General features: G+C 50.4%; 1 protein-coding gene and 1 long non-coding RNA gene across 3 annotated transcripts; both read left to right on the top strand.

Moving 5' to 3' along the window:
* Positions 1-43: 43 nt before the first annotated feature.
* Positions 44-3,521, top strand: LOC113883435. Of its 2 annotated transcripts, none has more exons than XR_003508641.1 (2): positions 44-303; positions 3,219-3,521. It is a non-coding gene; the product is annotated as an uncharacterized LOC113883435 (long non-coding RNA). The 2 variants fall into 2 exon arrangements; XR_003508640.1 differs by lacking the exon at positions 44-303 and adding an exon at positions 461-565.
* Positions 3,522-8,721: 5,200 nt separating this feature from the next.
* TUFM (Tu translation elongation factor, mitochondrial) lies at positions 8,722-12,707 on the top strand. Its single transcript, XM_027527143.1, has 10 exons — positions 8,722-8,854; positions 8,958-9,152; positions 9,897-10,063; positions 10,288-10,392; positions 10,478-10,642; positions 10,771-10,903; positions 10,987-11,091; positions 11,216-11,367; positions 11,455-11,574; positions 12,337-12,707. Exons 1-10 carry the CDS (start codon positions 8,812-8,814, stop codon positions 12,508-12,510), a joined length of 1,359 nt encoding a protein of 452 aa, XP_027382944.1. The 5' UTR covers positions 8,722-8,811; the 3' UTR covers positions 12,511-12,707.
* The last annotated feature ends 7 nt before the right edge of the window (positions 12,708-12,714 follow it).

Below are 12,714 nucleotides of genomic sequence, written 5' to 3'. Positions count from 1 at the left end.
CCGTCACCGTAGGAAGCGACCATAGAGAAGAGCGGGGAGAAGGAAGGGCACCTTCACACTCACTTCCGCCATCCTCCCACTCCGTGCAGCCCTTCCAGAGCGGAGAGTATGTGAGTCTCGGAGGGCTCAGTGACTTCTCCAGTTGCGCCTACCAGGATCGGCAGGAGCAGCCATAAGAAGGGGTTGGGTCCTACCAGAACATCCTCCCGGAGGAAAGTCGGGACAAAGGGGAGCTGTCAACCATAGCAAAGGGACTTTAGTGGAGTAGAGTCTCGGGGGCCTGACGGAGGCTAGAGGAGCCAGGTACCGGGAACCAGCGAGTTGGGAAGGCTGTTTGAAGGGCCCGCCGCAGCCTAGAGCGCCGTCCTGGGCCGCTGAGGGGTTCGAGGACACCGCCCCCAAGGAGCTGGGGGAGGGAAGATGCGGGTGACCTTGGTGAGGCCCTGAGAGGAGGCGGAGCCTGAACTTACGACCTTGGTGGTTTCTTTGACGAAAGTACTGGATGTTCCAGGAGATTCCATCTCTGAGCTTGGGAACTGGAAGTGGGGGCGGTAGGAATAATGAGGTCAGTTTTGGGCGTGTTTGTGGGACGTCAGGAGACAGTTGGACACACAGTCTGGAGCTCAGGAGAGACATCAAGGCCAAATACAGAAATTGAGACGGTATTAAGGTGTAGAGGGCAGTTGAAATCATGAGCAGGATGAGATCCTAGTCACTCAGATCTCTCATTGACCCAGCTCCACTGGCCTAAGCAATAAGGGACTCTTTGGACTCAAGCCATTGAAAAGAATGGATCAAGTTTATTCAGGAACAGCTGAATAAAAGGGCCAAAAGATATCAGTAACCTGTGGTTCACCTCTAGACTGAGCTCTCCCCGTGCCTCCCTTAGTGGCAAAATAGATTTCTGTAGCTCCAATCTTAAGTCCTAATAGCCTAGCAACTCTTTCAGGGGCATGTTTTTGCTCTGATATTTGCAGTAAAATTCCCAGAACTGACTTTAGCTGATTGGCTTGGATCACTTGATATTCCTGAAACACAAAGTCTTGGCCTAGCCAGTCTTAGTCCCCATCTCTCCCCCAGCTCTAGCCGAATTAGCATCAGCTCACCAGGTGGCCTTTGTTAAGGTCTTCGTCACCATCTTTGTCCATCCATCTTTCCAATTCAGAAGATGTCAGTGGAAAGGACTCTAGTTCTGTGATCACCCCGCTCCTCCCTGACAGGTTCACACTCCCTTTCTCTGTAGTTGGCCCATTGTTGTCCAGAAGAGAGACAAGGTGAGGAATACAGAAAGGGGCTGGTGATGATGAATTAAGTTTGGAAATATTGTCTAAACTGTCCAATAAACTGTGCAATGACTGAAATGTTCTCTATCAGGACTGCCTAGTATGGTAGCCACCAGCCACATGTGGGTTTTGAGCACTTGTAATGTGGCTAGTGTGACTAAGGAACTGAAGAGTTTTTTTAGTTAATTAAAATAGTCACATGTGCCTAATGACTTACTGTATTGGTGTAAGAGATGTCTGAGGACGACTAGGTGGAGCTGTCCACCAGAGACAGATCTACAGTCTGAGCAGTGTGATCCGTGATCAGACACAAGTAGTGGTTAAAGGCATGGACATGAATTAGATTGTCCTGGTATTACCTGTAGAGAGAATAGGGCCTAGAACTTAATTTTGGGAAACAAACCACATTTAACGGGCAGGCCAAAAAAAAAAAAAGAGTAGAAAGTGCCGAGATGATGTCTTGGATCAGGTTTTCCAGAAGCACACCCAGAGATGAGAATTTGTGTGCCAGTGATTTTTTTTTAGAGTGCTACCAGGAGAAACTAGTAAAAGAGTGGGAGGGGCAGGAGAGGAAACCAAGAGAACGTGTAATCTCAGAGAACGTGTGAGAGTAGTTCAGCTTGATTCCTCAGGGAAGTTCTGGATGTAAGTTGTGACTCAGATTTATCCAGAAACAAGGGAGCTGGGCCTTTCCTGTACCAGCATTCTTCAGCGGTTAACTAGGGCTTCCCCTGGGAGACGTCAATTCTCAGGCACTTCATCAAGGCAAAGCTTCCAGTAGCCTGAGGACAGGACAGTTCTCAAGAAAAAGAAAAAACATCTAGAAGGTCTAATTGTATGAAAAACACCACAGACCAAAGACCAGGGGGGTGTGGTAATAAGAGCATGTGCATGCGCATAATTGGGTGGGGTGGGGTGGTTGGGCAAACACTTCATACACAAATGATAAGGGATCCATGGGACTGGGCATTGCTCTCGTCTCCTATAGAAAACACTGACTTAGATTGCTTAGTGACTTTGAGAGTCATTTTTAGGGAAGTGAAGGAAGCAGAAGCCAATGGTAGCAGACTGAGGGATGAATGGAAGGTGAACAAGTGGGGGTGGGAATGTGAAGAGCTGTGCTACACAGTTTGGCCAAAAAGGGAAGGAGATACGGAGGGCTGTAGAGGATGGAAAGGTTTGCTTGTTTGTTTATATCCTGAGGGAAGCTGGATTTTATGTCTGAAGTCTTAGGAGAAAGGAGCCAGTAGAAGGGATGGTAATTGAAGGAGTGAAGTTTCAATTACCATCCCAGGGGAAGGATGGGTCCAGAGCCCAGGTTAAGCAAGCTGTTAATGTGAAAAGCAAAACACTTCTTCCTCCTTAGGAACAGGGGATGTAATATTAAGGATGCTTTCAGCTACAAGTAATAGGACCACTGCTTCCCCTACTCCATTTAAGGTCCTAAAAGAGGTGGAGTTTGTTGGTTCACAGAATTAAAAAGTAAGAGGTATGGACTTTCCTGGCAGTCCAGCGGTTAAGACTCTGTGCTTCCACTGCAGGGGGCACGGTTCCATCCCTGGTCTAGGAAGACCCCATGTGGCATAGAAGATCCCATGTGGCATGGCTAAAAAAAAAAAAAAAAATCAGAGATAGAATGACACGAGGCATGGCAGGAGCCAGAGGCTCAAGCAGGGTCCATGTGAACTTGCTCTCTTAGCTCTGCTTTCCTCTGGGTTATCTTCCTTCTCAAGCAGATTGCCCCCTCCTAGGGAGCAAGATGGCCACCAGAGTTCCAAGCTTACATTCTACTAGCTTCGGTCCCAGCAGAGATAGATCATAGCTTTTCCAATAATTCTAGCTCAAGTGAAGTAGGGCTACATCTCATCAGCTCAGCTTGGGTCACCCAGTGCCCATCTTTTGTATAATAAGGAATTTGTCTGGTCTTTGTTGCAGGTTCCTAGCACAGAACTTTTAAAATTCCTGCAATTTCCTGAGTGACAGAAGTGTGTTACTTGTGAACCCCTTCGATCACACCTGAGTTTTTGCTGATGAAATGACTAATGGCAAGCCTCTACATAGCTTCAAGTTGGGGGCTGGTCAGCAGAAGCCCCAACTTTATGATTAGAGGGTTGAGATTTTGAGCCAGTTTCATCTCCAGAGGGAAGGGGACTTGAAGATTGAGTTCAGTCACATGGCAGTGATTTACTCCACTGTGCCTAAGTACTGAAACCCCTAATAAACACTTTGGACACTGAAGCTCGGTGGGGCTTGTTGTCAGTGAAGACACTGATGTGTGGGGAAAGTGATACGCCCCAAGTCTATGTGGACCCTCCAGGACTTCTCCCTATGTAGCTCCTCATTTAGCTGTTCCTAACGTATCCTTAATTATAAAATATAATCGTAATTGTACTAAAATGTAAGTATAGTGCTTTTCTGTACCCTGTGAATTCTAGCAAATTATCAAACCTGAGGGGGCTCACGGACACTCCCGGATCTGTAGGTGCTTGGCAAGAAGGATAGATGGCCAGGGGACCCCACTTGCAGCTGGCATCTGAAGTGGGGGCAGTCTTGTGGAGTGAGCCCTTACCTTGTGGGGTCTCTGCTAACTCTGGGCAGTAAGTGCCGGAACTGAACTTCAGGTCACCAGTGGGGGCTGAAACACAATACTAACCCTGAATGGACAGTTGTGACCATGAAGGATAGATTAGGTTGATTGGTAAACACTGGATCATGGACCGATCAATCACCTGAGGTAGGGATGGGCTGAGCACAGCAGAGGGTGGTTCTTCAAAGGAAAACCAGAGTCTCTCCCTGAGGGGAAAGTGGCTGCTTACCGGTTGCTTCTGGAGGTCATCTGGACCCTCCCCACCCCATGAGATGGAGACGTCAAATTCAGCCTTGGTGTTTTGGCCAGAACTTCCTGCCCCTCCAAACAAATCATGCTTTGCTCAGTCAGAACATCTGACAGCTAACACACTCCACCTTCATGTAGGCTTGTCTCTACGTAATATTACACGTAGGTATTACACACGCCATTCCCCTGCTTCTGCCAGTCTTCCTCCTCTGGTTTCAGGCTCCAAAGTGTAGCCCCCTCTAAGAAGCTACGCAAGGCCAAGGCACTGAGGCAGCCTCTCAAGTGCCTTTTATTTAGCAGCTTTTGTGTGAGCTTCACAGAGTGTTTGCAACTGGAATGTCTCCACTCACATCTGAGTGACATGAGTGTGATCGGAGTTCTGTGTTTGGAAGGATAATCAGGGCCAGTATGGGAGCGTTGAGACTGGACATAGAGAGGAGATGGGTGCAGTGGTCCAGGAGGGGGGTGGTGCTGACCCGGCCAAGGCAGAATTCCAAGGAGAATGTCCAGAGGGATTTCTGAGGAAACACTGCCAGGCTGGCTGGAATATCCTGAGTGACAGAAGTGTCTGTAACTTGTGAGCCCCTGAAAAGAGTGAAAGATGCCCCTGAGTTTCCAATAAGTCTGCTGAGTGGTATCAAGGACAAGGCTTTAAGTCCTAGTCCCCAATTTGCTACTAAGTTATAGGTCAGCCCAGAACCCATTTCAATTACAGCAGACCCACCTCCTTTTAGAAGTTAAACAGCTACAAAAAATCCTTACAGATCATAAATTTTAGCCTCTTCACTCACCCCCATTTTATAAAGCAAAGGCCTCAGAAGTTATAGTGATTCACTTGTATTTTTTAAGTGAATGTGAATACAAAATTTGCTTTCCACTGAAAACACTGAGAAACTTAAGCCCAACACAATGCGTCACTGAATGATCAACTGAAATGATTCAACAAATTCTTCCTTCAACAAATGTTTCTTGACCTAATTGTTAGAAACTATTCCTAAAATAAAAAATAAGTTATTAGTATCATGAGCTGGTGAGAGAGAAAAAAATAACAAAAAACAAAACCCAACAAACAAGCCAACTACTAAGATAATTTTGGATACTTAGGTGCTATGAAGAAAATAAGAGGACCGTTGGTAAGAGGGTGTCAGAAGAGGTGACATGTGAGGTTGGAAGATGAGAAGGAACAAGCCATGGGGAAAGCTCCGGGGAAGAACATTCCAGGAAGACGAAAGCACATTTGCAAAGACCCTGAGGTAAAAGCAATCGTGGGGTGTTTGTGGAACAGAAGGATGCCCAGTGTGGCTGGAGAGAGTGAGAGGAAAGTACCAGATGGGGATCAGAGGGGTGGACAGGGGCTAGATCGTGCCCATGCCAGATCACAGGCCGTAGGGAGGATGTCGGACTTTTTTTTCTTACGTTTACTGACCAAAAAAATATATGTTTACTGAAATATATTTACCTGCCATACAATTCACCCATTTAAAGTAGGAGTTTGGATTTTATTCCACGTGTACTAAGGAGTCATTGAGGGAGGATTCATTTCTGATTCACATTTTAAAGACTGATCTGGTCGTGTGGAAGATGGATTTGACAGATATCGAGAATAAGGACAGAAGCTGGAGGACCCACTGGAGACATCATGAGGTAACTTAGGCGAGAGATGATCCCAGTTTGAACCCCAGTGTTGACAGGGGAGAGAGAAGCGGTCACACTGAGATTTATTTTGGAGAGAGAACCAGTGGGACTGGGTAATGGACAGATGTAGGGGTGGGGGAAAGGACAAAGGTGGTGCCATTTATTCAGATATGTAAGGAGAGTAGGGGAGAAACAAAGTGTCCTGTTTGGGGTATGTTAGGTTCATAGCATCACAGTGGTAGCACCCTTCGATTTGGAAGGCTCGTGAACAGTTCAAGTGCAAATATGCACAGAGGCCTGCTGTGGCCAGGCACACAGTATATGGACATAAAGGAAGCCCAGTCCTCACCCTACTCAAGTCACTTAGTCTCAGACAAGTGACACCAAGAAATACGTCCAAGTGCTGTAAGGCAGACTTAACTGTTAGGGTGTATTTGGCTTCAAGTAACAGACAACTCTTAACACTATCTGCCTTAAACAATAAAGATACTTGTCATCTCACACCATGTAGAGTCCAGGCTTCTAAGATCCTCTTTGCTTTGCCCACTTCTGGATTTTTGGCTTCACCATGGATGGGAGCATGATGGGCATGATAGTTCCAGGCTTCCCATCCTGATGCAACAACTCCCAGAGTCAGAAGGTGGTCTGTCTCCTCGGTGTCTCCTTCTTTTTAAAATGTTTATTCATTTATGGCTGTGTCGGGTCTTAGTTGTGCCAGGCGGGATCCTTGTTGTAGCTTACAGACTCCAGAGCACTCCACCAGCTCAGTAGTTGTGGCACATGGCCCAGTTGCCCTGCAGCTTGTAGGATCTTAGTTCCCCATCTGGACTTGAACTCAAGTCCCCTGCACTGGAAGTCAGATTCTTAACCACTGGACCACCAGGAAGTCCCAAAGGTCACTCTCTTGATGTGGAAGTGGTTGCAGGACCATGAGCAGCAGCTGTTGCAGACAAGTCCAAGTCCTGGCATTTAGTGTCTGGTGGCAGTGGCGGTAGAAGCGGCTTTCTTAGCAGGTCAGATCAGACCTGTGGCTTAGGATCTGTTTCTCCAGCCCACCCCACAATTCTGTAGGCCGCCTACCACCTTGACACAATTTTCCAACCAGCCCATGTAAATTCTGTTATCTGCAAATCAAGACTCCTGTGACATAGGGTGCAACAGTCAACAGCTCTACAAAAACTCTCTCCCTCTGGACTCTTCTGAGCACTGTGTTTTGCAAATTTCAGTCATTCATATACACCTCTCCCCAGATTTGCCATATATTCATATCACCCATTTTATCTACCAAGTGTTTCTTTTAATTGATTCAACATTTTTTTAAACATTTACAATGCCAGCCTTTCTTTCAAACTAATACACATTAAAATAAATATAGCACCACTAAAAAAAGAAAGCATTAATTTAAGTACCAGCCCCCAATATTTCATATCCTGGTAGTGGCTGAGAGTGTCCTAGGATAAATTTCTAGAAGTGGAATGACTGAGGTTCAGGTTGGGGACAAGGAGAACCCTTTCATATTGTACAAGCACTTCCTCATCAAAGCTGATGGGTTTAGAGGGCCAGGAAGACGGAAGTCTTAGGAAGTTTCTCATTGTAAAATGACAGTTAAATTATAGTATGGTGAAGTAGCTAAGTGCACACTTTTTCGGAGTTTAGCTGTGTTGGGTTCCTTAATTACCTTGATGCTCAGTTTTCTCACTAATAAAATGGGGTCCTATCACACAGGATAACATTGAATGTGATACTGAATGTGACGCAATATGAAGCACAACGCCTGAACCATGAAAAGCTCTAATTCTGAGTCCCCCAAACTCCTCTGAGTTTAAGAAGAGTGTTAAAAATAAATATGGTTTTCTTGTCTGTACCCAGACACTACTGAATCATAATCTCCAAGGGAGGAATTAAGGAATCTATTTGAAACAGACACCATCAACTGAGTCTTAGGAGCTGATGAGTTTCGGAAACATTAATCAAGGTTAAGCAGCTGCTATTATCATCCCACGGTGATGAGATGATGGATGAGAAAGTTAAAGGTCATTTACTATCCTTGCACTCATTCATTCAGTCAACAGACATTAATTGAGCACTCACTGAGTGCCCCGCCCTGTGGTAGGTGCCAGAGACACAGCGGGAACAAGACAGACTCAGGCTGCCCTTAAAGGCACAAGAAGTTGGTCTCTCACCTGGTCATCTGTAAAACTAGGTGGGTTGACCGACGGTCGAGAGAACTACTCTCTGGCCTGCTGAGGGGCGACAGGGGTGGGCAGGAAACTCTGTCCCCGCAGGCTGTGAGCCGGGGTGTGGGGGTGTCTCAAAGACTGTGGGCTTTTCTGTCTCTTGCCCAGCTCATTTCCTCTCAGAGCTAGATGTCACGATCTTCCTGTGAAATAGATACTATTCCCACTTTACAGATAAGAAAACAAAGGCTTAGGAGAGAGGTGGGTCACACTAGAGACCCACGCCCAACAGGTTCCCGGGAGTCTTCCCTCAGCCTGGCCGCAGCGGCTGGTCCTACCTCCAGCTGCGACACAAGGCCGCCAGATCTGTCGTCAGACCCGCGCGGCGGGTCGGACTGGACTCCAAGTGGTTCGGGGCCAAGACGTTCTGGAGTCACCCACGCCGGGGCCGCTGCCTCTGCTTCAAGAAGGCCTGGACCGTCCCTCCGGACCTGGCCTCGCCCTCCCACGATACGTGCCAGCACAGATTACGGCCCTGGGAACTACAACGCCCATGAGCCTCCCGGGCGTAGGCGCGCTATGAGATGCTCCACATCGCCGCCCGGCGCCACCAGAGAGAACTGCGTGGCTCCTGAGCCCGCGAGGTCGGAGGGCGCCTTGGAAAGCTTCCCCACCCTTACACCATCAGCACTTTCCTGGACGAGTTAGGTCGCGCGCCCGGAAGTTGATAGGGCCATAGAGATTGGAGGCTAGAGGGGCCCAGACGTGCCCTCTCGGCCCTAACTTCCGCCGGAAGCGACTTCCATTCTCAATTGCCCTTTTCCTGCTGCACGCGCCAGCGCCGGTGCTCGGTACACTCTACGGCGCCAGTACGACCACAATGGCGGCCGCTACCCTGCTGCGCGCGACGCCCCTTTTCAGCGGTGAGGGGGCGGGGAGGGCCATGGCAGCCCGGGTTCACGTGGGGGTCGTCGGGAGCTGCCGGGCTCAGACCCGCGCGGTGACTCCAGGCATCTGCCCCGGCAGGTCTCGGCGCCGGCCCGGCACCACTATTGCAGGGTCTTTTGCGGCCGCTGAAGGCTCAGGCACTGCCCGTCTTGTGCCGTGGCCTGGCTGTGGAGGCCAAGAAGACCTATGTGCGTGACAAGCCCCATGTGAACGTGGGTACCATCGGCCATGTAGACCATGGCAAGACCACCCTGACCGCGGCCATCACGAAAAGTAAGTGGGGGTGGGGTGGGGGGCTTCCAGCAGCGCCTGCTCTGCAGGTGGGACTTGGAGCCAGGGGGGCGGGGCCCGCGGAGCACCTGCCTAGATGTTTAGTGCGGCCCCAAGGCGCCAGGTGGTTTCCCAGGTGGCGCTAGTAATAAAGAACCCGCTTGCCGATACAGGTTATGCGTAAGAGACGCCGGTTCGATCCCTGGGGTCGAGGAGATCCCCTGGAGAAAGGAATGGCAATCTACTCCAGTATTCTTGCCTGGAGAATCCTATGGACAGAGGAGCCTGTCCATAGACTGTCCTTTTCTAAAGTGGAAAGGGCCTTGCTGAAAAGTGTGTTCCTTTCCGGGAATTCCCTTAGTTTTAGCAGGCTACAGTCCATAGGGTCCTACAGAGTTGGACACGACTGAAGTGACTTAGCAGGGCACAAGGCGCCAGAAATTGGGCGGACAGTACACTGCAGGATGCAGAAGACATTTCCCATGAACACGAAGTTTTTGATGCATAAGTTGGGGGACCCCCCGCAGTGGCCTCCCTCCAGCCCTGGGAAGGTGCCCTGTAAGCAGAACTGTTAGCCTAGAGAAGTCACAGGGCTAGCCCTTGAGGCTCTATAACCTTTTTTTCTGACCTGAAGTTACTAGCCCCAGGAGTTGAGGGAGGGTATCTTGGAAGGTTGCTTCTCCTAGACAGTCCTTTTCTAAAGTGGAAAGGGCCTTACTGAAAAGTGTGTTCCCTTCTTTCCCTTAGTTTTAGCGGAGGGAGGTGGGGCCAAGTTTAAGAAGTACGAAGAGATTGACAACGCCCCAGAGGAGCGAGCCCGAGGTATCACAATCAATGCGGCTCATGTGGAGTATAGCACAGCCGCCCGCCACTATGCCCACACTGACTGCCCGGGTCATGCAGATTACGTTAAGGTGAGAGAGCCACTGGGGACAGGGCTTGGGAACTGCCCCCCTCAGGAAAAATGTTAGGATTGTGGGGAGGAGGTTAAGATATTTGAGATGTATGGGTTGGAAATCCTGGATCTGTGGGCCTGACCAGTCATACCAGGTGGTAAAGAAGTGTCTGTGCTTAGCTAGGTGGCTGGGGAGCGGGGGAGGTGTGGAATCGCACTACTTCCTCTCCTCTCTCTCCCCAGAATATGATCACAGGCACTGCCCCCCTCGACGGCTGCATCCTGGTGGTGGCAGCCAATGATGGCCCCATGCCCCAGACCCGAGAACACTTACTGCTAGCCAGACAGGTACTCAAGAGCCTGGGAAAGGGTGGAAGGAGGGTGGGGTGGTGGGCCATTCAGGACACCATCTGTGTGTCTTTCTTACCTGCAGATTGGCGTCGAGCATGTGGTGGTGTATGTGAACAAGGCGGACGCTGTGCAGGACTCTGAGATGGTGGAGCTGGTGGAGCTGGAGATCAGGGAACTGCTGACTGAGTTTGGCTACAAAGGGGAGGAGACTCCGATCATTGTCGGTTCTGCCCTCTGTGCCCTTGAGGTGAAGGCGGGGTCAGGCTGGGGATGGGGCTGGATGGGCACCAAGAGCTCTGCTCTGCGGGGCCTGGCTCTGGGCAAGTAACAGGAACAGAATGGAAGTTTCAGAGTCTTGTCACCTCCCGCTCATAGCAACGTGACCCTGAGCTAGGCCTGAAGTCTGTGCAGAAGCTACTGGATGCTGTGGACACATACATCCCGGTGCCCACCCGGGACCTGGAGAAGCCTTTTCTGCTGCCCGTGGAGTCAGTGTACTCGATCCCCGGTGAGGACCTGGCTCACCGCATTCCCTTCCCCTCTCTGCTGCTTCATCCGGTGTCCCTGATGCCCTGTCCTGTTCCGTCCCAGGCCGGGGCACAGTGGTGACAGGCACGCTCGAACGTGGCATTTTGAAGAAAGGAGACGAGTGTGAATTCCTGGGACACAGCAAGAATATTCGCACTGTGGTGACAGGTACAGGAGGCGGCCTTGGGACCCAGAGCCTCCAGGATGACATCTCCCCCCGCAGACCCTCCCCCGGCCCCCGTACCTTCCCTCTGCCCCCACACCCTTCTCCCGCGTGTCTCCTCTCTCTTAGGCATTGAGATGTTCCACAAGAGCCTGGATAGGGCAGAGGCGGGCGACAACCTTGGGGCCCTGGTCCGAGGCTTGAAGCGGGAGGACCTGAGACGTGGCCTGGTCATGGCCAAGCCAGGTTCCATCCAGCCTCACCAGAAGGTGGAGGCACAGGTGAGGGCTCCAGGTGATGGTGGGCAGGCGCTGTGGAGGGCCGGTGCTTCCAGCCAGGCCCGGCTCCACCCATGCTCCCTCTCACAGGTGTACATCCTCACCAAGGAAGAGGGTGGCCGCCACAAGCCTTTTGTATCCCACTTCATGCCTGTCATGTTCTCCCTGACTTGGGACATGGCCTGTCGGATCATCTTGCCTCCAGGGAAGGTATGATGTATATGGCAGCGAGGGTGACTTTTCCCTGGTAAAGAAAGCCTGGCTGATGATGCAAGGGGAGAGCTGGTGATGGAAGGGTCAGATCAGTGGATTCAGGCGGAACGAATCCTCACCCAGGGTTTCTTAGCTGTGTTAGCCCTGACCCACAGATTCCCCAGCAGAGTTCGTATAGTAGAGAGTCCCACTGTATTTTACGTAAAGGCTCAAAAGCAGTCTTGAGCCCAAGACCTGCATAACCCAAAATTTTATAAACGTTTTTTTTTCTCAAGAAAAACTTTAGAGACACTAATTGCTAGTCCTTTTAAATTTTTATCTTTATAGTTTGTTTATTGGCTGCCCTGGTCTTCGTTGCACTGCACAGGCTTTCCTGTTGGGAGAGTGGGGGCCCCTCTCTAGTTGCAGTGCATGGGCTTCTCATTTCGGTGGCTTCTCCTGTTGCAGAGCACAGGCTCTAGGGCACGTGGGCTTTAGTAGTTGTGGCACAGGGGCTTAGTTGCTCTGCGGCATGTGGGATCTTGTTTCCCAGATCAGGGATTGAATCCATGTCCCCTACATTGACAGGCAGATTCCTAACCACTGGACCACCAAGGAAGTCCCATCAGTCCTTTTCTGCCTTTGCATATGCCTAACAGCTGGGACAGAAGTTTCCCCAGAAGGAATCACCCTGCTGCATTTTCCCATAACCTTTAACCTTGGTAACCAACAGGAAGTGAAGATGCCCTGAAACACGCATGGTCTGTCTCTGCCTTTCAGGAGCTGGCCATGCCCGGGGAGGACCTGAAACTCACTCTGATCTTGCGGCAGCCAATGATCTTAGAGAAAGGCCAGCGTTTCACCCTGCGGGATGGCAACCGGACCATCGGCACCGGCCTCGTCACTGACACGCCGGCCATGACCGAGGAGGACAAGAACATCAAGTGGAGTTGAGTCTGGACCTCTGCTGGGGCTCTCTTGTGCTCAGGGCTGCACTGGCCAGCGTTCTCTCCTGCCTCTGCGGCCCTCTTTGCAGGGCAGAGGCTGTGGCCCAGCCGAATTGCAACTAGACTGATACTTCCCCTGGCCCAAGGGCCGTGTGGCCAGCCAGGTGAGGTAGGTCAATAAACCGTTCTGTGAATAGAAAGACAGCCTGTG

This window comes from Bos indicus x Bos taurus, chromosome 25, assembly GCF_003369695.1.
Source record: "Bos indicus x Bos taurus breed Angus x Brahman F1 hybrid chromosome 25, Bos_hybrid_MaternalHap_v2.0, whole genome shotgun sequence".
Classification (NCBI taxonomy): Eukaryota; Metazoa; Chordata; class Mammalia; order Artiodactyla; family Bovidae; genus Bos; species Bos indicus x Bos taurus.
Note: the sequence above shows the minus strand (reverse complement) of the source record. Positions and strands in the feature narration are given on the sequence as shown.

Excerpts from the sequence above, each read along its gene's own strand:
- TUFM (XM_027527143.1), top strand. The coding sequence starts at position 8,812 with ATGGCGGCCGCTACCCTGCTGCGCGCGACGCCCCTTTTCAGCG. Across the intron at positions 8,855-8,957 it reads CGCGACGCCCCTTTTCAGCG|GTCTCGGCGCCGGCCCGGCA; the intron begins GTGAGGGGGCGG and ends CTGCCCCGGCAG. Across the intron at positions 10,643-10,770 it reads CTGCCCTCTGTGCCCTTGAG|CAACGTGACCCTGAGCTAGG; the intron begins GTGAAGGCGGGG and ends TCCCGCTCATAG.